Source organism: Penicillium hispanicum, assembly GCF_028827665.1.
Source record: "Penicillium hispanicum strain IBT 35686 chromosome Unknown utg000005l_segment0_segment0, whole genome shotgun sequence".
Classification (NCBI taxonomy): Eukaryota; Fungi; Ascomycota; class Eurotiomycetes; order Eurotiales; family Aspergillaceae; genus Penicillium; species Penicillium hispanicum.
This window is the reverse complement of record NW_026623197.1, coordinates 899,560-921,980: the sequence shown is the minus strand read 5'-3', so window position 1 is coordinate 921,980 and position 22,421 is coordinate 899,560. Positions and strand designations below refer to the sequence as shown.

At 50.7% G+C, this 22,421-nt stretch overlaps 8 protein-coding genes across 8 annotated transcripts; 6 read left to right on the top strand and 2 right to left on the bottom strand.

Annotated features, from left to right (window-relative positions):
* Positions 1-523: 523 nt before the first annotated feature.
* N7459_005799 (uncharacterized protein) lies at positions 524-5,899 on the bottom strand (the record flags this gene model as incomplete). The annotated part of the gene is made up of 3 exons (XM_056944983.1): positions 524-2,638; positions 2,695-2,952; positions 3,002-5,899. 3 exons carry the CDS (start codon positions 5,897-5,899, stop codon positions 524-526), a joined length of 5,271 nt encoding a protein of 1,756 aa, XP_056799318.1.
* An 831-nt stretch (positions 5,900-6,730) lies between these two features.
* On the top strand, positions 6,731-8,507 carry N7459_005798 (synembryn; the record flags this gene model as incomplete). The annotated part of the gene is made up of 7 exons (XM_056944982.1): positions 6,731-6,758; positions 6,830-6,904; positions 6,966-7,042; positions 7,098-7,256; positions 7,310-7,429; positions 7,482-8,326; positions 8,408-8,507. The coding sequence occupies 7 exons, from the start codon at positions 6,731-6,733 to the stop codon at positions 8,505-8,507; spliced, it is 1,404 nt and encodes a 467-aa protein (XP_056799317.1).
* A 438-nt stretch (positions 8,508-8,945) lies between these two features.
* On the top strand, positions 8,946-9,662 carry N7459_005797 (polysaccharide biosynthesis domain-containing protein; the record flags this gene model as incomplete). Its single annotated transcript, XM_056944981.1, has 5 exons — positions 8,946-8,990; positions 9,051-9,075; positions 9,169-9,453; positions 9,530-9,566; positions 9,620-9,662. 5 exons carry the CDS (start codon positions 8,946-8,948, stop codon positions 9,660-9,662), a joined length of 435 nt encoding a protein of 144 aa, XP_056799316.1.
* Positions 9,663-10,326: 664 nt separating this feature from the next.
* N7459_005796 (ABC transporter ATP-binding protein) lies at positions 10,327-14,666 on the top strand (the record flags this gene model as incomplete). The annotated part of the gene is made up of 5 exons (XM_056944980.1): positions 10,327-10,799; positions 10,851-11,514; positions 11,566-13,573; positions 13,627-13,746; positions 13,801-14,666. 5 exons carry the CDS (start codon positions 10,327-10,329, stop codon positions 14,664-14,666), a joined length of 4,131 nt encoding a protein of 1,376 aa, XP_056799315.1.
* Positions 14,667-16,545: 1,879 nt separating this feature from the next.
* N7459_005795 (uncharacterized protein) lies at positions 16,546-18,075 on the top strand (the record flags this gene model as incomplete). The annotated part of the gene is made up of 1 exon (XM_056944979.1): positions 16,546-18,075. One exon carries the CDS (start codon positions 16,546-16,548, stop codon positions 18,073-18,075), a length of 1,530 nt encoding a protein of 509 aa, XP_056799314.1.
* Positions 18,076-19,397: 1,322 nt separating this feature from the next.
* N7459_005794 (alpha/beta hydrolase) lies at positions 19,398-20,206 on the top strand (the record flags this gene model as incomplete). Its single annotated transcript, XM_056944978.1, has 2 exons — positions 19,398-19,799; positions 19,868-20,206. 2 exons carry the CDS (start codon positions 19,398-19,400, stop codon positions 20,204-20,206), a joined length of 741 nt encoding a protein of 246 aa, XP_056799313.1.
* Positions 20,207-20,416: 210 nt separating this feature from the next.
* N7459_005793 (glycoside hydrolase family 64 protein) lies at positions 20,417-21,682 on the bottom strand (the record flags this gene model as incomplete). Its single annotated transcript, XM_056944977.1, has 1 exon — positions 20,417-21,682. The coding sequence occupies one exon, from the start codon at positions 21,680-21,682 to the stop codon at positions 20,417-20,419; it is 1,266 nt and encodes a 421-aa protein (XP_056799312.1).
* Positions 21,683-21,909: 227 nt separating this feature from the next.
* On the top strand, positions 21,910-22,197 carry N7459_005792 (uncharacterized protein; the record flags this gene model as incomplete). Its single annotated transcript, XM_056944976.1, has 1 exon — positions 21,910-22,197. The coding sequence occupies one exon, from the start codon at positions 21,910-21,912 to the stop codon at positions 22,195-22,197; it is 288 nt and encodes a 95-aa protein (XP_056799311.1).
* Positions 22,198-22,421: the final 224 nt, after the last annotated feature.

Sequence of the window (22,421 nt, the reverse complement as noted above, 5' to 3'; positions counted from 1 at the left end):
ATTTGGATATTGATTTGAGTGAATGAGTGGCGTCCTGCGTCATCCGCCATCATGATGACATCCCAACCAAGGCCACCTACTGCGCACAGGGCAAGATATATAGTGCTTGCCATGCCGGATTCACTTCCAATTAGCCAGAGCTTTCTTTATTGCCATCGCAGGTCCTGTGGCGAGCAACCTGGAAGGAAGACTGATCAGCAGTCTGGTGGCTAATTAACAAGGCCCTCTTACACAACACCAACTAATTGCTCTAATTGTCACCAAGGTGGACAATTGTTCCCTGTTTGGATCATCACCAATTGATTTGGATTGGAGGTCTTCGAAGCCCAAGAATATAGAATACAACATGGCGAAGAATCACTAAAATGCAAACAATCCAGCACGCCGACAGAAAGACAAATGCGTATGCAATGGCCGCTGTGTTTTTGAAGACATGTAGTATGCACGTGGGGAATAAAGGCGAAAAAGTGCCAGTATAAAGGCCAAGTTCATAGACAAAAAAAGGTCAGTAGAAACGCCATCGCTATGCGGAAGGGTTGTGTCGCCGTGATGCGTCGTGGGCTTCGACGCGAATGCTGAAAAGGAGGTCGTCGACCTCGCGGAGGGCGGTTGGGCTTAGGGTTGCCAGTTTCATCTCCCCCAAGAGTGTCTTGAGGGAATCTGTAATGCCAGATTCGCTGGTGTTGAGAGCGGGGGCGGGACTTGGTTCGATCTGGATGATCGTGGCAACACTTGTGACCTGTTGAGAATGGTCGGTGGATTCCTTGGTTTGATCCACATCGGAATGCACATTCTTCTGGAAGTCACTGTTGGTAGAGATAGCGTCGGCTGGAGTGTCGATGTATGTCATTTGAGAATCAGTTGCTTCTTCGGTGGAGACCAGAGGAGGATCCTGTTGTGCCAACCCCTCCGGAGCGACGATACTCTCGGGAACAATATCCTCACGCACGACCTCATCCTGCGGCATCCCAGCCTCGCTCTGAGCAATTTCATGTTGGGGACATGCATTTTGAGCAGGAGAAGTTCGAGATTGGGTTCCAAATTGGGAAGAGCGCTTGTTGCGAGAGCGGGTGCTGCGGGTAGATTTGGGCTGATTGTTGCTTTCCTTAATCGTAGACGAGGCTATTTCGCTATCAGCCCCTAGGGATTTGCGTGAGCGTTTTGGCGGGGGCTGCGAGGCTTCTTGACCTTGGGTCGATTCTTGGGTAGCCTCAGGAAGCTGAGGGGATTGGGCAAGCGAGTTATCGAAAGCTAATTCTTTCCGCTGGGAGCTGCGGGTCGTTCGTCGGGGAACAGATGACGATGCATTATCCAGAGAGGCATACTGGGAAGCCTGTGTAGTTTCTCCATTTTGAGACTGTGAGACATCTGGCTCGTCTAGATCGGGAGCGGCAGATTCCTTTGTCGTCGAGAATCGCGTCGACCGACGTGTTTCTTTTGCACTGGGTGGGCGGACCTCGTCTTCAACCCGTTTCCTCTTCTTGGACGCTTGCGACGAACGAGATTCATCGATCAATTGTGCATCATTGGTCTGGCCGCTCATATCCGCGGCTGATTCCAAGTCTTGCTCAAGCTGTGACGCTATCTGTGTCTCCAGGTCGTCGCTAGAAGAATCAATGTATTCGCTGGCTCCTACAGCAGCAGATTCAGCCACTTGCTCCACAGGCTGTGGAGTCTCGATACCAAGCGGCTTAGATCCTCTTTTCTTCTTTTTCTTGGATGCTGAAATGGACTTGGAGTCTTGAGAAGAGGCATCTTCGCTGGTTTTATTAGACATCTTAAATGTGGGTGGGGGTGCGACGTTTTGGTCATTGTCTGTACTCTGGCTCAGCGCAGATCGAGTGCGTCGGCTCGGCGGTCTCTCATCCAGTTGAGCAGGGGTCTTATTTTCGGTCGCATCATCGCGCGCAATTGTCGCAGGGTCGGGCGCACTTTCTCCATTATGAGATGGAGCAGGACTATTGACCAAGCTTTGAGTCTCTGCAGAGGCGCGGGCGAGTGCTCTCTTGGCCCTCGCGGATTTACGACGCTCGCGCCTTGAGCGCTTGGAACGCTTCTGCGGACTTGGACTTCGGGAACCAAGTTCGGGCGGGGATGAGGGAATATCTGGAGCGTCGTTCATGAGGATATCTTGAGACTGTAGCACGGGAACATCGGAATTCATAGCTGGGGTCGGGTCCCTGGTCGCAGGTGTAGGAGATGAGCCCATGAACCCATCCTCGTTCTCTGCTGGCGCCAGAGTAGGGGTCAAGGGAATTTCGGAGATGAAGTTTGATGCATGCAGTCTGCGCAAGTGAAGAGGTGTATCGAACCCAAATTTTCCGGGAGTAGTCGCAGGGGATGAAGACCGGATCGACTCAAGCATCCGGAACATCTCTCGTCGATTTTCTGGATTATGGATATTTGAAGCGTCATCCGGCATTCTTTCTTCAGTGGGTTCTGGCTGAGAATTCATTGGCAATTGCGGTTCTGGTAGATCTGCAGTCTCTGGAGCCAACGGATCATTTGTACCAATGACTGGGGATGAATTTAATTGTGGGTAATCTTCAGCTCCAGATACGATAGAATCTATGACTGGGGGGTTCTCGAGAGGACTATCGGCTGTATTCGCCACGTTTGAGGATGTCGTCTTGGATTCCTGCAGATTCACGATTAATACCAATCAGCAATTATAGTGAAAAAAGTCCACATTACCTGATCATCCTGTAAGGCAATTGAAGTTTGTAGTGTGTCCAATCCAGTTCTTAGAGACTGTCCTATCGCACTCTTATCTGCAGCTGGGTGTAGGGAAGTAGCATTTGAGTACCAGAAATCGACGAATTTCTTCACGCGCGAGGCGTGAAGAGACTCGAGACCAGCGCAAATGATTGTTTCAAATTTCGACAGTTCAGACGCTTCGTCGATAACAGATATTTGCAAGATGTTAAGGATGGCAGACAAGAGGGCCCGGCACTGTCAACAGTCAGCTTCTGCACCAACCCATTTTCCGACTAAAACCCACCGCTGTCAGAGTCCGGCTGTCGACGCCTCGCTCAGCATCAAATCTGGCATGTTGATCCTTCACCCAAAACCCCAAGGACGATTGGAGGGTTTGAAGAACCTGGGATCGGAAGGAAGGCATGCCGGAGCCCAGAAAAGAGGTTAACGACTCGATAAAGTCGGCAAGACCATCACCCTCCAAGGTGCTGAAGCTTTCATATGCCAAGCGAAGGGTTCTTCCAGTCGTCTCAAGTAACTGACTGGGAAATAGAAGCGAGGACACCGGCCTAGCCACGTTCGGCCCATCTCCAGCTCCCGTGGCTGGGATGAAAGGAATGGCAAGGGAATGCCCAAGCAATGACGCTAAAGAACGATAGGTCTGTTGTACCGGAAGAGACATTAGACCCTGGGAAATGGGTTCTACAATCAGACCGGGCAACACCTGGTCGCCTTTCTCCGTTTTTGCCACGCGCATGAACGCCTCAAGTAAAAGAGACCATTCTTGGGAAACCTCAGAGAGATGCAAACCAGATGTGAGTATTTTCATGACATTTTCATAATCACGGGAAACAGAGCCATCGCGCTCTCGGGCGGATTCCACGGGGAATGACTGCAAGGCATCGGCCGCTGCCCTTGCACTAGCCTTCCAGGAAATCGCAGAAAAAGAAAGCGAGCCGGCGCCATGTTCTGGTCTGGGAGGACCTAACACGGCAAACTGTTGTAGGAGTTCGAGACGGGAGCCGCGAGAAATCCGACTCTTGCAAGATGCTTCGATCAAGTCATCAACGAGGCTTATATATGGCGTAGTCACCGTCGTTGTAATAGGCGCTATGATTATTGTTCGTACAAGGTGAAGGATGGGGCTGTCCATGTTGGTCCCTGGGCCAGAGGAGCGATGAGTTGGGGTATTGGCCGTTTGGAATGCTCCATCAGCCGTTCTCAAGAAGATTTTGTCAGTGAAAATGCCACCAAACGAGACAATCATGACAGTAGAGAGGAACCGGAATCTTTCTAGGAAGATGTCTGTACACCTCTCGCCAACGGCGTTCAAAGAGGAAGGTCCCGCGGCCCATAGACGGTGCAAGACACCCAGAACGCTAGAAACCGCATGCATAGATTCGCCCGAAGGAGTGATCTCTTTGCTAGAAGCCATTGAGAAGGCACACGATAGGCTGGTCCAAGCGAGGGCAATGTTTGAGTTTTGCAGGTCACTGTCATTCCAGATTGATGACGTGAACAGCGATTCGAATACCTTCATTACTTCAGATACCCTTGAACGCACCCATCTGAAGTCGATCGAAGGAATTTCTTGGGGTTCAATCCTGTTGGTGTCGCTGATACGGTTGTCGGTCCAAATTTTTGGCTGTGGACTCCACAAGAGATTGGCCAAGACACGCGAGGCACTGTCGCTAAGGACAGGAAGTGTTGAGAATACGGTTGCACAAGGAAGAGCGACGTATTCTTCCCAAATAAGGTCAAGGTGTTGATGAGATGGTGAGGGTCGGAAAGCGTAGTAGAGTAAGTTGTAGTAGCTCCCCAGAGCCAGTTGGGCAGTGGATGATCCACACTTGTCGTATTTCCTCCGCTCGAACTGTGAGAGAACTGGCTTGCCGAGCATCTTGAGCATCATTTGTCCGGTTGATTCATCGGGACCAACGGCAAAGACAAATCGATTCCAACCTAAAATCGCCTGGGATTTGATGGCAGGTTCACTGCAATTGAGACATTTCTGAAGAACAAGCAACCATTCTTTGAAATGCTCCCACTGATACAGCTTCCACTTCTTGCTTCGCAAAAGCAGAACAATGACGCTCCAAATCTGCGGGACATGAACACCGCTGTCTGGAGGCGCCATCATCCGTGACATGCGCTCCCGAATTTCGGTTACCATTTTCCGGTCATTTTCCAAGGGACGATCAAAAAGATCTCGAATGCTCTTTGACAAGAGCTGGTTAGGTGCAGCTGCGACAGATATCTGAAAGCCAAGTGTAATCGACTTCACCCGCACTTCCTTCACATGATTGAGAAGACCGGAGATCAAATGTTCGACCCAGAGCGATGCATGGGTGAGGAAAGTCGACTTGGACTGAGTGAGGATCTGATGGTATATGCTCACGCGATGCACAGCAATAGCTTTTCCTGATGTTTGCTTGGCTGTTTCGTGTAGCACCGTTAGGAGACGCGTTACCCGGGCACTTGTCATTACTCGAGGGCCGAAGTTCTGGGTGGACAAGATCGACATGTAATGTGTCAGAACCGACTTGGGCACCTTGGCCTCATGGATGGAAGTAATCGCATGGTCCACGAGAAAGATTTTAAATTCTTCCGATAGATGCGCTGAGACCTCCGCGTTCCAGATGAACGCTGCAGATAGCTTCAAAGCCTGATTGACGAGATTTGTATCGATCGGTGCTCCGTTGACTAAATCCCGGTTGACGTCACGCTGGATGAAGTCTGTTATGAGACCGAGCTTCTCCGCAATATCCTGTCCCGCCGGTAATCCTTCGTATGTCCTCAGTGCCCCAAAAAACTGCATGTATGCGTCGAGCCGAGCGGTGATGGACTCTCCGGCGAGCTGCTGGATGACGGATTCGAGAAGCATGGCAAGGGATTCGGAGGTGAACGTGTCAACGTTGGGAGACCAAACGGGTATCGGAGAGTTGGTTTCCTTCAGAATTGACTTATATGGGCTGTCCTTCTTGCTAGGCTGGGCGTTTACCGTGGATTGAAGCCATGGCGAGAAAGTCACACGTTTGGAACCACGGCTGGACGGGGGAGCCCCGGGCGAATTTGCGATGTATGATGAGTCCCCAGGGGTCTGCACGGGAATGGGAGATTCAGTGTGGCCCTGATCGATCCGTGAACCTCGCCTTGGGGGTGTAGGTGGACGAGCAGGAAGAGGGCCAAGCATCTCCACCATGGTTCAAGCAGGGAGAGCGAAGGAGGAAGGAGAAGAGTCAAGGACCATTGCTGGGGGAGGTGCACTCGATTGTAGGACCTCCCATGGGTGATGGGATCGGGGAATCGTGAAGCCAGGGACCAGTGAAAATGTAGGTTTGGACGCGCCTGTCGCGAATCGCGTAAAGTGGCCGCGCCATTGGCGCCTCAGGCAATATAAGGCATCTACCCACGCGCTTCTCAGGTGTCGACGGGGAGATAAGGCCGCAAGGCAATCACGGATTTTCCATGGTCTTTGAGTGCATTCTGCATGCTACGTGGTGCTCGCTCTATCTACCTGAAACGAACTACTAACTTCCATGAACAATGAGATCCTGGACCGCTAACCCTGGAGAAAATCATGGTGGCTGCACCAGCGCCACCTCCGACTGGAGGCCCTGGCATAGGAAGTTCAGGTCCCAGCTACGTAGATTAAATGCTTGGGCTATGGTTGCAAGCGATTCATAGAAAGTATTAAAGAAAAAAGTACCGAAACAGAGAGAAGGGCCAATATTCCCCAATTGCTCATCCGATCATGACGGGAATATTAATCATGCAGGCCCAAAGTACCAAGCTGAAGTGGGGGCTCTCCTGCTCCAATTTATGACGAGGAATCGCCTTTCCCCGCGTTCACTTCCCCCCATGCGATCGCTGGTGCAGACCGTGCAGCCCTTTCCTGCCCGCGCATATGTCGTGGAAGTGCTCCGGCTACAGTCGTCAAGAACTCCGCCCGGTCTCTCTATTTCGCTAGCTCGCGCGACCTCCTAGGGTGGGTTGGTTTTCGGCCCAGGCGACGTGACTGCTGAGAAGCATTATGGCATTCAGTCAACTGAGCGGAGCAGGTACGCTCTCCCAATTTGGATTTGAAGTGATCATCGGTCGATATCGGTTGCGCTGATTGTCTTTTATATAGTCAAGCTGCAAGAAGTCACTCAGTTGCTGGGGTCTCTTAAAAAAGACCTGCAGGAGAAGCACCTTACATCGGCGGGTGAGTCGTGGCAATTGGACATCTCTGAATAATGCCCCTGACACCAATTCGCCCGATCAAGAAAAGGTCCAGACCCTTCTACAACTACGACAACACGGCACAAGCCCCAACAACGCTGAACCGATCTATTCCAGCGATGTACGATGCACACATTGCCCTATCACTAGGCCTTGAGGTCTGACATCTCATGCAGGGAATCCGAACGTTAGTTCAATACGGAGTTGATGGGGAAACGGCAGACGTCAGACGAGCGGCCCTGAGATGCGTGGCCAACGCCTTGCTCCTCGACGAGAAAATGCGCCAGGTCTTTGTGGATACGGGAAACGGAGGTAAACTAGCGGAAAGGCTGAAGGTATTTAGCTAGCCACCCACTCCTTCTGATGGCGCTAACTAATAGTACCTTAGACGGATAGCTCCGAAGATGAAATGATCACAAGTCGTCTTTTGTTCCTGTCAACATATGGCACGAGCATGGACTTTGGGGATTTGATCAAGAATCATTCTTTGGGCGACAATGTTAACTATGTTCGTTTCTCGGTACTGGTTTGGCTTGTGATGATCGTGCTGACCTCTGTAGCAATTGAGCCGGCATTCAAAGCAGTTTCCCAGGTCGGGAAGACGACCATTGTCGCAAATGGATGAACTGGCCCTGACTGATACCCTTAAACTGATTTTCAATGTTTCGAAAATCTATCCCGACCTTGCCGATACATTCTCTGCTTCAATCCCATCGATTCTCAAGATCATCAGTCGCGTTGATATTCCGGCGAAGCCCCTTGATGGATTGGTCAGTTACTTGATCAACTCACTCTCTGTGCTCGATCTAGAACAAAAGAAGGGCAAACATTTTGAGAGCAACCCCCTCTTCCCGACATTCGATAAGAACTGTAACGTGGATAAGTTGATCAATATCCTCGACCAAGCAGTATCAGTATATTGTCCAGAGGAACTTGAGGATAAAGCTATCCCACTTTTGCACTCGCTGATCGTTGTCCATGAGGTTGCTCCCGACGGACCTCGCAAGTATATGCAGTGGCTCTTGTTACCCGAAGAGAACGACCGGAGTCAGCCCATCGGACATTCTGATACTCTCGCATCCAAACTTCTGAGACTCTCAACCACCCCCTACCCCAATCTGAAAACTGCCATCTCGGAGCTTATGTTCGTGCTTTCCGGCAAAGATGCAGAGAACCTGACACGGAGGATTGGGTACGGATTTGCAGCAGGATTTCTCGCATCTCGCGGACTGGAAGTTCCGCAGAGTGCTGGTGAAGCATTTGCTACAAATCCCAATGGTTTAGATGCAGAAGTCAATCCGATCACTGGACAGCGATGGACCGCTGAACCAACAGATCCAGAGCCTCCCATGACCACCGAGGAGAAAGAGAGAGAAGCTGAGAGACTTTTCGTTCTTTTTGAAAGGTGTGTAGCTTTGCAACCACGGTGTTCATTCAATACTCAATCTTTGCTTTTTCAATACAATCCCACTAACCATCAACACAGAGCGAGGGCCAATGGCCTCCTAACCGTTGAAAACCCCGTTGCCCAGGCTCTTCACGAGGGAAGATTTGAGGAGCTGCCTGATGATGTTGATAGCGATTAATTTCGTCTTAGTTTAGAAGATATCCCAGAAACGTCGTTTCCTCCCACGGAGTTTTAGTCAATATAGGAGGATTTCCGGGATTGGCTGTCATCTATCATGCATTTGTCTATACCCTGCCCTGCATTTTGATGAATGTGAGGATACGTTTTTAAATTTTGTTCAGAAATTCGCCCAGCATGTCTTGGGTGATACTTTCTCTCTGGAATAAACCGTATACTTCATACTCGATGGATGTAACTAACTACCTAACTAGTTAACTAGAGAGATGAAATAAATGCGATGACGTTATGCGGCGTTTAGACGGCAGTACTCATTCTCCGCCCGCCGAAAAAATATTCGCGGGGCATGGCACTCTCTCCCCCACTTATCTTCACTGCAGTCCACTCTCTCGCAAATCCTTTTGATTAAACAGAATTCACATCAAAGCCAGCCGTCAAGATGTCGAAGCCATTTGACCCTGAGAAGGCGGAGAACCTGGAGGATGTATGTCGCCGATGCAAACCGACCTATCCGATAACCGTCCAACGCTAACCATCGCTACAGATGGAGAAGCAGTTCGCAGTGAAAGGTTGGTTGCGACACTCCGACATCGATCACCCGGCATATATTCCCCACAAAATTTCATCTGAGTTCACTCTCATTGACCCTTGACCTCTGATAGCTGTCGAACACTTGATGACATACTGGGCGATCTTGGAGAAGGTCAAGGGCTCACAGCTACGCCTGACTAAGATGGACGACGAGATTTACGAGTCCTTCAAGAAGGAATTTCCCGACTTCGACCCCGCTGCCACCATCGATGAGGACCAGATGAAGAGCAAGGCAGGCAAGGAAAAGTGGCGCAACTGGGTCAACCAGTTCGAGAAGAAGATTGAGGACTTCAACTTTGGCACAATTATCCGCAACCGAGCCGATTGCGAGTATGAACAGCACAATACCATTTTCGGTGAGTCTCCGACACGGAAGGATTGCGAAGGAGTTAGTGGATGTTGGCTGAGACCAACGCTGATCGTGGCATGAAGGTGTGCGCATGCAATTCTATGCCATTGAAATCGCGCGGTAAGTCAATTGTGACCATCCTTTTTTTCCAACATCAATTCTAACGATTCCAGTAACCGTGCGGGTCTGAACGACTGGATCGCCGAGCGCTCCTAGATGGCTAGTGTATAATTGCGCTGCTGCTCTCCTCCCCTTTCCTCCCCTTTGCTTGACTCGCCGCTTGGTTCCAACCCCGGGCTATTAGACCGACGGCATGTACCGAAGATGCATGTAGATAAACAGCATGACAGCGATGGCGTACTGCGGTTTCCGAGGATATTGGGCCTCGACTCAGACTGAATTCCATGTGATCACCAAAGAACAGCGAGTCGACATTTTACAGCACCCTTTTTCTCGATTCACAGGCGGATGGGTTTGGCCTCCAGTCCCATGAGAATTTGATAATATACCCGGAAATAAAATGGCATTTCATGATTATCAATCCACTGTTTCCAATATGGTTCAGCGACCCGACTTGGCATTTCTACCTGACTCATTGATTTCGTGGCTAGAATGAGTTGAGGATATGGAGCGAAGACGGCGTACACACGTGATGTCCCCAAAACCACCCTCACATCTGATTTCTTTGTTCTGCTTCACTCGTTGGCCCTTCCATTTCCAGGGTTTCTTAGTATTGTTCTCTTGACACAATGAACCTCCCCATCCCGCATCTACGCAACAAGCCTTGGGTTGTTTTATCTCTCTCTTTCCCAACCCACTTACGAACATATTCTGTGTCCTGATCCTTCAGCTTTCTGCATTCCAGTGGATTTTCTTGAAGATGAAGGACATGTCTCACAGAGCTAAGCGATCCCGACATGAAGAAACCACCACGCCTCATGAAAATGCCCCTGCGTTCAAGCCAAGCTGGAAATCATTGTTCTTTTTCACCACGCGAAAGCACATACCGGCACTGGTCGTTGGATCTCTCTTCGCTCTCTTCGCGGGATGTGTGACCCCGGTCCTTGCTGTTCTTCTGGGGGATGTGTTTGATTCATTTACATCTTTCGGAGCTGGTCAGATCGATACTGATGGACTGCATGGCAGGATAATAACCAGCTGCTTTGGCATGATTGGATTAGGAGCCGCGGGTTGGTTTCTCAATGGTGCATATTTCATGGTGTTCGTCGCCTTTGGAGAGCTCCAAGCAGCTAGCATCCGCAGCAAGGTTTTTGTCGAATTACTGAAACGAGATGTCGAGTGGTTTGAGGCGCAGACAGAGGGATCTGGGGCTTTCCTATCTGGCATTCAAGCGTAAGCTGATTGTGTATGGTCCATATCAGAGTCTGCTCTAACGCACCATAGTCAGATCCGTGATCTTCAGATGGCCACTTCGCAGCCCCTCGGACTACTGCTGCAATATTCGTGTCGATCGCTGGCCTCGTTGGGGTTGAGCTTTTACACATCCTGGAGCTTGTCACTAGTCACACTCGCTGGAATCCCGGTCTTTTCGTCCGCCATTGCGTTCCTGTCGTCCAGGATGAAATACAGCATAACGGCACAGCAGGCCGAGCTCACTCATGCTTCGAAAATTGCGAATAATGCTATTGCCTCAATTGACACCGTCAAATGCCTCAATGCGCAAGCCAGCGAATCCCGGAACTTTGCTACACGGATTGAAAAATCTGCGATCCACTACCTTAGACAAGCCCGATTGAACTCTTTACAGATTGCTTTCATTCGGTGGATGATGTTCGGAATGTTTGTCCAGGGCTTCTGGTACGGCAGCACACTTGCTCGACATGGAAAGCTCTCGTCAGGAGAAGTCATTAGGACATTTTGGGCATGCTTGACTGCGGCCCAGTCCATCGAACAGGTGCTTCCACAGATGATTATCATGGAAAAGGGCAAGGTTGCCAGTGTCACTCTGAACTTACTTATGCGAAACAGTGGCACAAGCAATGTGGTCAGCGAGAGAAATGGCACTCTTTACCCAGGGCATTGCGAGGGTGACATCGAAGTCAACAATGTTAGCATTTGTTCAAATATCTGTCAAGATGGAACTAAATTTCTTGGATAGGTGTCCTTCGCGTACCCGACTCAGCCCGATGCAATTGTTCTGAAACCTTCGACATTTTTCTTTCCCGCCGGAGAGACAACATTCGTGATTGGAAAAAGTGGCTCTGGAAAGAGCACACTCAGTCAACTACTAATGCGATTCTACCTTCCGTCCTTCGGTGATATCTTGATCGACGGGCATAGGTTGAAGGAGCTAAATATCAATTGGATTCGGAACAATGTTACTCTCGTTGAGCAGCGCAGTGTGCTGTTCAATGATTCGGTTCGTCAGAACATCGTCTTCGGGCGCCAGGACCAGACAACAGTTAATGTGGACGACATTCAACAATCGATCGAGCTCTCTATGCTTCAAAGCACAATTGATGGTCTCCCTGACGGGCTTGAAACCTGTGTTGGTCCCGGTGGAAGCTTCCTGAGTGGCGGTCAAAGGCAAAGAGTAGCAATCGCCAGAGCAAAGCTGCGCGACTCCCCAATTCTCATCCTGGACGAACCCACCAGTGCTCTGGACCACACCAACCGTGTAGCAGTGATGAAATCGGTTCGTGAATGGCGGAAGGGAAAGACAACAATCATCATTACACATGACATGTCGCAAATCCTCGAAAACGACTTTGTCTACATACTGGAGCATGGGTCAGTTGTGGAATCCGGCTATAGGAATCAAGTGGAAAAGCGACCGGGGTCTGAGAAGTATTTCCACTGGACATCAAACCGAGTTACAGAGACGACAAAACCCCCCTCACTGTCTTATGATAAAGAAGGTGGCTCCTCCTGGGATAATATGGATACCTCCTCGACAGACAGTGAGGATGAGCGACCGGCTATGCCCCGAAGAGCTCATCACAAACGCAATGCATCGTGGGCGCAACACCACATTCCACCCAGCTTCAGATCAAGTACATATGGAATGGCGGCAAAAAGGCACTCGACGTATTCAATGCGCAGTGAGCACAATGTGGAATTGATGGCCAATCATCAATTTCATCGACATTCCAGCTTGGGGTTTCCTAAGACTGGTTTATCACGCGAAGTGATGAAAGATTACATGCAAACATCAGACCAAGAAGTTGAAATGACAGAAATTGACAACCGCCAACTAGAGAATGGAGACTCACTGCAAGCTAATCCATCTCTCGTACTTCACTCGTTGGATCACTCCAAAAACCTCGCTCCAGATCGGGTCCGGAGGAAGTGGAGTCGACGAAAAGCAAAAGACAATAAGTTCACTTCTTTATCTCAAATAATGAGCACTATTGTGCCCAATTTGACTACAAAGCAGCGTGTCATTCTTTTCTTCGGTATTTCATCAGCACTGGCCCATGCTAGCGCAACACCAATTTTCTCGTATTGTCTGTCCCAACTGGTCGGAACGTTCTATGCACGAAGTAACAGTGCCAAATTGACGATGAAATGGTCACTCGCTGTGCTTGGTGTGTCGATTGGAGATGGAATCTCGTCTTACTTCATGCACTATTTTCTTGAATTTTCTGGCGAAGCATGGATGGATACTCTACGCAAAAAGGCCCTCCAGCGAGTTCTCGATCAGCCTCGATCATGGTTTGAGAAAGATGGCAACGGGTCTTTCCGACTTGCATCCTATCTCGACCAGAATGGCGAGGATATGCGCAATTTACTGGGTCGTTTTACGGGGTTTGTGATTGTCGCAGCTGCAATAACTGTCATGGCGATTATCTGGAGCTTAGCTGTCTGCTGGAAATTAACACTTGTGGCGCTTGCCTGTGGCCCAGTTATCTACACCATCACTCGGGGGTTTGAAGGGACGAATGGTCGGTGGGAACGGAAGTGCAGTGCAGCCAGCACCGTTGCCTCAGATATCTTCACGGAGACGTTTTCTGAGATCCGAACTGTGCGGACTCTCACTCTGGAAGGCTATTTTCATCGGAAACAAAGCAAGGCCATCTTGTGGAGTCTGAGGATGGGACTAAAACGTGCTATTTACACTGGCTTGCTTTTTGGGATGGTCGAGTCCACCGTGATATTTGCAAGTGGTAAGCAGCATTCCTGTGACAAATCCGATGAGAGAACTGACTGAAATTCATAGCTTTGATCTTCTACTATGGTGCTGTTCTTGTCGCCTATGAGTTCACAGTCAACGATGTGGTTATGGTCTTCTCGCTGCTTCTTTTCAGTATTGGATATGCGGCACAGATTCTATCGTGGAGTTCGTGCATACTGTTCCTTCCGTTATTTTCCGTAGCTAAACCAATGTCTATAGTTCCCCAGATCAACACCTCGCGTGAGATAGCAACCCAGCTGCTCCGTCTTGCCCACCTTTCCGAGGCTGCTTCCCACGAATCTCACGGTGTGCTCAAATTGTCTTCTTTGACTCCAGTGAAACTGAAAAACGTCAATTTCTGCTATCCATCAAGGCCCAACACTACCGTTCTGAAGAATTTGTCCATCCAAATTGAGCAAAACTCTTGTACGGCTATTGTGGGACGCTCCGGGTCCGGGAAGTCGACAATCGCCTCCCTAATCCTTGCGCTCTACGAAGCTCCAGTGTCCCGAGATGGCCAGCCCACCATAACACTCGGTGGACATGACATTTTGCACTTGCATGTGCCAACACTTCGATCTCAGATCGCAGTCGTATCGCAACAACCCACTATCTTCCCATGTACCATACAAGCAAACATCAGTTACGGCATCGAGGAAAAATCTCCAATGGCGTCTCTGCAGCAGGTGCGAGCCGCAGCGCAAGCCGCAGGCATCGACGACTTCATTTCATCTCTGCCAAATGGATATCTCACAGTGATTGGCGACGGCGGCATCGGCCTATCAGGTGGTCAAAAACAGCGGGTGGTCATTGCCCGCGCATTGCTGCGCCACCCTCAGATTCTCATCCTGGATGAAGCAACTTCTAGCCTTGACCCCACCGGCGCTGAGCTTGTTCGGCAAACGGTCAAGCAGCTAGTTCGTGCCCGACGTGATCTGACCGTGATCATCATCACCCATTCCAGGGAAATGATTGAGGTGGCCGACCACGTTATCGTGCTTGATCAGGGTACCGTGGTGGAAGATGTGGTGGAAGATGGGCTGTACCGGTCTCTTGCCAAGCGAGTGGGCGGCAAGGCTGCATGAACTGATGAATGATCCGGAAGATAACTAGTTAACTAGTTAGTTAACAATGATGATGATGATGTCTTCATTTTCCCGATGTAGTTAGCTGCCAGATTTTTTCACGTTGCGCTATGCGGGAGTGGGAAGATGACGACGCGCATTACTCGCAATGCATACTCCAAAGGCTTAGTAGAGGAAGGATCGCCCGCGGGTGTGCAAGCCTTGCACCCAAATTTTATATAAAGAAAATCCTGCCTTTTTGGGATGCCCTAGGAATATATGAAATTTACACAGCCAAAACATACAGAAATCAATTATAATCAGGCTGTACCTACCCCCCATATCTGTTGATAATCTCCAGTAGGCGAGCTATTCTTACCAGCTAACGCAGCGAATCTCTACTAATCGATTCATATGCCTTTTCAATAACCTTATATAGCTGTGCCTCAAGTGTGATATGCTCTAGATTGCGTACCTACATGTATTCCTACATCATATTCTATGCACAGTTTCAATCAGGTTCAATTCTAGCCTAAGTAATAATAGGTTTAGTGGTATATACATTACTATGCACTAAGCTCACTAAAATAGCCCCTTTCAAAATTTCGTTGCAGGGGTAGTAGGCGTCACGCCAAGCTAGTTTATAATAAAATGGAGCGACGACGCTCCGTGAGCTTAGCGGTAGATATAGTTATATATGTACTGTAAGTATCGGTGGCTGATTTCATGCCAATGGCGAGAAAGGCCCGCTTCTTCACAGTAGTACGTACGCCTGAAGTGATAGATCTCCTCATGCATTATTACCAAAGCGTGTTGCTGACGCGTCCGTAGCATCAGTGTATACCGCACGCGATATCATCTATACTGGCAATATTAGTACCTAGGCTGGTCGGAGTTACATGATTTTTTCCTGGCGGGGAGGGGTTAATTTGTGCATTTCGTACACCACCGACAGCCATGGTTTGCCACAATAGAATTGGGATCGTGGAGGAACCATACTGTAGGATCCGCAGAAAGTGCGGGATTTATGGATGGTGTCATTATTGTTTCTTATCAAACCATCCCTGGGGCTGCTTTTCTTATCTATGTCCACGCGTTCTCTGGGATTGATCAGCACAGGATGTGTGGCGCCATGCAGTAACCCCCCGTTAATCTGCCCTTAATTTCCGATGGAGAAGGAGCGCACGGGGTGGATGGGGAAAAAAGTCATCGGTCTAAAAGAGAGGGAGAAAGAGAGCTATCTGCATGGGAAGGGGCGACGGTCTGCTATCAATTTCGAAACCTCAGTAGACCGAACGATTATGTGCGGAAGAATTAATCTGACCATATAACACTACAGTATAGCTCAGGGGGGCAAGGCTGGCAAAGTCCTTCGAACCTCGATTCGTCCGAGACCGTTTCGAGGTCATACATAGCTTACTATCTTAGGACAAGGCTGTCGATATCTATTATGACCAAAAGAAGTAACCCTCGCGATTCAATCACGTGGCTAGGCATTTAAATACTTCAACCAGCTCCCTGATTGCTGTAGAACAGCAGGATGTCTTGAAATCGATTTGACTGCCTGGGTTATGGATTACTGTAAGCTCACTATATAGACTACTTGGGCAAAATGATTTCTGACTACTCGTCACCGGGTGATGTGAAATGTAAATACAGTCCCGAGGCTACATCCACATTCCCTAATTAGGAAGGGTGGTGTCCACTTCACCCGAGCCGTTGATCTCTCCAGCATATATATGTATATTTCCTAGAGTGAGATATGCGGTCCGCTACAGCCTTGTTTCGGCCCCAGTCACTGAGATTAGGGGCAAAGGGGTCTGCTGCATATACGCCCTGAAATACCCAGTCGAACTGATGTACAGCGTCACTGGAAACATTCTTCACTAGACGCACCATCATGGCGAAGTCTACCGTCCTCCGACAGCCGCAACGAAGGGCGAGGAATGTGGCTGGCGCCCTCTTCATCCTGTCGTTTTTCGTGATATACTATTCTTCAGGAAGATTTGGAAAGCCTTCTCCCATTGAAACCCCGTCTCATTCGCGTCTCTCCGTGCACCCCCATCCTCCACCGAAACCTCTTATGTCGCCTCATTACCACAGCGGGCCTGTGGACTGCGACGTCGACCTCGAGCTCATCGGATCCTTCGCACCGGCTTCAACCGTTCTATATTCACGATGGGACATCGAAGTGGAACAGACGGAAGAGTTTGACAATTTCTCTAAGCGACTGGATGTCCCCATCCCCAATTTCACTCCTCTCGATATTGGCTCTGGTGAGGCTCGCAGGTCATTCGGCGAATGTTCCCCTGATGTCAAAATCACCGCTCCTCGCCCGGTCCCCGTGAATGCGTCTCACCTTCTATTTGGTCTCGCCACCTCCCTCGAACGACTTTACGAATCCCTGGATGCAATTGCACACTGGGCTGGGGGTACTCAGGCGCGTGTATTTGCAGTGGTGGAATATGGCTCGCTTAAGTCTGCGGTTAAGCAGAAGGCTGCTGAGCTAGATGTCGATCTGACCCTTCTTGAATCCACCCAAGAGGTACTAGATCGCTATATCTTATTGACGAGGATTCTCTTGGAACACCGTGATCACGCAACACAGTGGGGTGTGATTATTGATGACGATACATTCTTCCCATCGATGCAGGGCCTCGTTAAGCACCTTGCTACCTACGATGCCACACAGCCTCAATACGTCGGAGCGCTCACAGAGGACGTGAACAGGATTTCCCTGACTGGATATATCGCATATGGAGGTGCTGGTATCTTCCTATCTCTTCCACTGCTAGAAGAGCTAGATAAATATCACGACGAATGCGCTGAACTTACAGAATTTGGTGATAAGAGGATTTCTCAGTGTATCTACCTCTACACTGACACCAAATTCACTTGGGATCGCACCCTCCATCAGCTGGACTTTTACCAGACCGATGGTTCTGGGTTCTACGAGTCTGGCCGTTCCTTGCCCTTGTCCCTCCACCACTACAAGAGCGAAGAGTGGTTCCCAGTCGACATCATTGGTATGTCTAAGGTCGCGTCAGTCTGTGGAGATGACTGCCAACTTCACCGATGGCGGATCTCGGATTCGAGCGAGTGGTTCTTCGTCAACGGGTTTTCCATCATCCACCATTCGCACCCGATAGAAGATGAACGGGGTATGGAACAAACTTGGGACCCTAGTTCTTGGGCGCGAGAAGAAGGTTGGGCATACAGTTTGGGACCATTACGCCCTGTGGACGAAGGAAAGATTGCCTTGCGCCTCAGACATGCATCTGTGGAGCGTGACGGGAGCGTCCGACAAATTTATGTCTACAACCCAGAGGACAGCGACCTAGAGTACAGCGATCCAGACAGCGATCCAGGGGACCGCGATGCGCCTTACGTGCATGAGGTTGTCTGGCGGTTGGCACCAAGGACGAGATAGTCCTATGGATCTGCATGATGGGATTTCGGGAGAAAGGTACATCCTGGTTACGTTTTCTTTTTTTTATATGTTGATCCTGTTATTGTTTCAAATAAGTCCGACAAGCGCATTTCTTCTTTGTATGATATATTGTTTCTGAAATTCAATTCCTACACCTAGCCAGCCATATATAGTGACCCAGCAGACTTCCCGTCCACTGCATCGTTAATTGACCTTGGTCTGCCTTTTTCTATGCGTTTTGTACGGGAGCTATATTGTGGGTTCGACGACAGAGGGATGGCACCTTGGTTGTCACCACCAATGATTGTTGCAGTTTTTCCTTGGCTCATGTCTAATTCATTGAAAGCCTGCTCGGCCACTATACTTCTTTTTGTTGCTTTTGTCTGCCCCAGGAATTCAGCTTCATAGGTTGAGAAGGCAACGACGATCTAGCGCTTCGATTGCCAACGGATCATTCTACTCCCAATATTGAAGAGATATCCAGCCGTTGATCGTCCTGTGTCACGACATCCACTCCGGTCTGCATCTTTAAAGTCTTTCAGCATCTGAAACTGACCCGTGTGTGTCAGTCGGAGACTTTTTGTGCCTTGGAGATACCGCAGGATGCATCAGGTGTCAATCCTTGGTCCCACAATTGGGAGGTCATCGTAGTCGATACCTTCTTGTGTGAAGCCTCTTACTACCCCTCTGCCCTTGTGACAGATCACTTCGCCAGGTCTTTCGTTTGACATTGTAGACCCATTTCCGCCAAGAATCCGCCATTTTCAGGAGGATCAACAAGCTCCCACGTTTTCTGATTGGGGGAGTACACTTCTTCAAAGGGTTCTGTTTCCTCCAGGGCTATAAAACGAATGTTAGACCGTTGGGATGACGCTCCCTTCAGATATGTTCATCAATGCAAGCTCCTTTTCACCGTCAGTGGAAGCGTCTTTTGTGGCTCGACGGCGAAAAGGAACTCGCAAAATATCTGCAGATCTGGCTAGCTCACTATCCGCTTCCTTCGTTAAACCATATATAATGCCAGGCGTATGGTATTAGAGCTGTCATATACAGGAACTTGCAGTATACTCCGGCATATTTTGGGTATCAAATCTGTCATGAAAACCGTAGTAGTCTCCACAACATATCGCCTACCAATCAGTTCTTCCACTAGATACACATATTTGGGGGCCGGTTACAGACGTCTATAGTCTCCTGAGAGACCCCCACGGCCGCACAAGACGCATTCCCAGCCTCGCATAAAATCTTGGTTTTCTCTATCCTGTCGCCGAAGTGCTAATTTCTTCTCTCCCATCGTAGTCCGTTCTCGGCTCACTGCTATAATGTTGAAGCCGACACTCATCCTCGCCCCGGGCGCCTGGTATCCGCCCACTGCCTTTGATCCGCTGATCGAGAGGCTGGACGGATACACCTGCCACAAGATAGCATTTCCGTCTGTGCAGCAAGCAACGACGGTGACCGATCTGCAGCCCGACATCGCCTCCGTCCGCGCTCGCGTCGAGCAAGAAGCCGCGGCCGGTCGGGACGTGGTCGTGGTCTCGCACAGCTGGTCCGGGTTACCGGTGAACAGCGCGCTGGACGGGCTGGGCAAGGCTGAGCGCGAGGCTGCCGGCCAGCAAGGCGGCGTCACGAAACTGGTGTTCCTCTCCGCGTTCATCCCTGACGTGGGCGAGTCGTTGATCGGTGCGTTTGGGGGAACGCCGCCGGACTGGTATGTCCGGGATGTAAGTGGTCGTACTCTGTTGCATACTCTATGCGGGAATCAGACATGGTTGTTGACTGATGTGAGCAGGAGGAGAATGGAACGGTGTCGCCGAGTGACCCGCACGCCTTGTTCTTCCACGATGTGCCCGATGGCGCGCGCTGGGCGAGCACGCTGCGTCCGCATTCGTGGGCGACCAAGAACTCGCCCGCGTCGAGTGCGGCGTACATGGCCATCCCTGCCGCGTACCTGATGTGCGAAGAGGATCGGGCGATTCCGCTCGTTGTGCAGCAGGGGATGGTGGAGCGGGCCCGGCAGAAGGGCGCGCAGATCGAGACGGAGACGATTGGCACGGCGCATACGCCGTGGCTGGTGCAACCCGATGAAGTTGCGGCTTATATTCGCAAGCATGCGGGCGAGCAGCTTTGATTACTGGATGGCGTGGTGGAATATATATACATATAGAAACGAAAATATAGAAACGATTGACGCAGTCATATTCACATGCCCGAGAGCCTGCTGGGAATCAAGTAATCACAAAGCAAAAATGTAGCTATCTACGTCCCACGCATATACACACACAGCTTGCCCAAGAAAGCCAGCCAAATACTGGCAATGTCGAGAGCTACACCCAAAGCCTTAGCTACTCTTGCGCGACCACTTCCGCACAAGGTTCTTGAGGCCCTGGAGTCGGCTCTGCTTCTGATGGTCTGGAGAGACCGAACTGGTACCCTGATGGGCAGAGCTCTTGACCTGGCCAGCAGATTTGTTGGTAGAATTACTGCTGGAAGGACCCCCAACAGTGACAGTCAGCAGTTTGGGACTTCCATCGTAGACAGCACCAGACTGGTCAGCGCCGTCGGATGGGCCCACGTCGTCATAGGGGAATGCATAGCCACGGTTATCAAGAGCGGTGGCATGGCAGATGCGAGCGTAATGGTTCGTCACCGTGTTCTGATAGTAATCCGCCACGACTTCGCCGTCTGGCTGGTTCGGATCGGTCAGCAGCGTGGAACGGTTGAACGCGGCTGCCAGACGGGCCGTGATGGCATCCTTGGTGCTATCACCGGTCGCGGCGAATGCGCCGGAGCTGTTGCTGAAGATGTCTGCCGTGGACGGCTGATCATAGGTGATGCTGCCTGTGGAGAAGTTGAGGGTACCGTTCGCGACCGTAGCGGTAACCTTGCCGGCATCTGCCTGGGTGTCGACGGTCAGGGTGGTGTCAGTATACTTGGACCACACCGAGTCGACATAGGAATCGAAGTAGGTGCTGAGCAGGCCGCTCGTGAGCGTGATGCCAGTGTTGGGGGATACAGCACGCAGGTTGGACCCGTTGTTCTTGATGATCAGCTTGTCCCAGCCCGCGCTATCGCTGGCATTCTGGGTCTGCAGCGCGGTGCAGATGGTATCAAGTCCGTCCGAAGGAAGACCCTCGACCGTTTGTGTGGTGCCCGAGGTGTTCTCTAGCGCCAGGGCAATCGGTAGCGACACAAAGTCGACAAAGGTGATGTTGACGTACAGCTGGGACGAATTCCAGGTGAACTCGCAAAAGTCCCAGTAGATGTTGTAGTTCGGGTCTGACGGGTTGGACGAGGAGGGCTCAACCAGCGCAGGACCCGGGTTCAAGTAGAAGGTCAGCTTGTTGTCCCGCGCAAACCAGATTCGACCGCCGGCGATGTGCGGGATTGTGACTGTCTTGGTGCTTCCCGATGCCCCCAGTGGGATCGCACAGTCCTGAGCCAGAGCGGTTTGCGTGGACGACGGCGAGGTCGGGTAATAGGCCGTCGTGCCGTCGGACTGTAGAAGGAACAGGGCGTTGTTATTGTCGATTGCCTGTCCCGTAATATAGGCGTAGACGGTGTCCGAACCGGTGTGGTTCACCAGGGCGAAATTCAAGGTCGACATGGCTGGGCTGATGCAGGATCACCAAAGTCCAACGGTTGCCACTCGTCGCTAGAAGCTATTCAAGACGGAGCGAAATCTGAGGTGAAAGAGCCACCAGCGTTATGGAGGAATCCGGGGTCGGTGTAGCCAGAAATTCCTGCAGACAGCCCCATAATTATACCTTCCACCCTCCCATCTCCGGACCCCGAGGAGGGCAGGCTGACAAGACCCGGTGATACAGCGTCGCGATGCCATCCTCCAGGGATGAACGCTCGCCGATTGGATCTCCATCCCCCAATCGAGTTGGCGGGCGGCGATCGTTGCTGCGAGCAGAGTTGCCGCCGGCCGCCGAAGCGACGCAACCCGCTCCAACGCGCCGAGCCCGGCGCCACACTCCTCGACGCGATCATGCCGTGCGCGCAGATGATCTCACACCCGCGATCGACGCGAAGCATCTCCACGGGGGAGGTAGGATCAAGGGAACTGCCCACGCTGTGAGGGGGATCCTGACTGGCGAGTGCATGGCCATGACATAGGAACGTGATGGCCGAAGTCTCGGCCACCGTGGTTTGGGCCCGGATGCTACCCAAGTGCCTCTTCATTCACTCTGCTCCGCCTGATTGGCAGCCCTCCTAACACCCATCTGAGATCTTATGATGGTACATTGATCAGCGCAATCCTGGTTTATTTCGTCTCCCTTGGACGTGCGAGTCCCCATGCTCTCGTCGAGATCAGCGGCTATACCCCGTCAGACACTGTG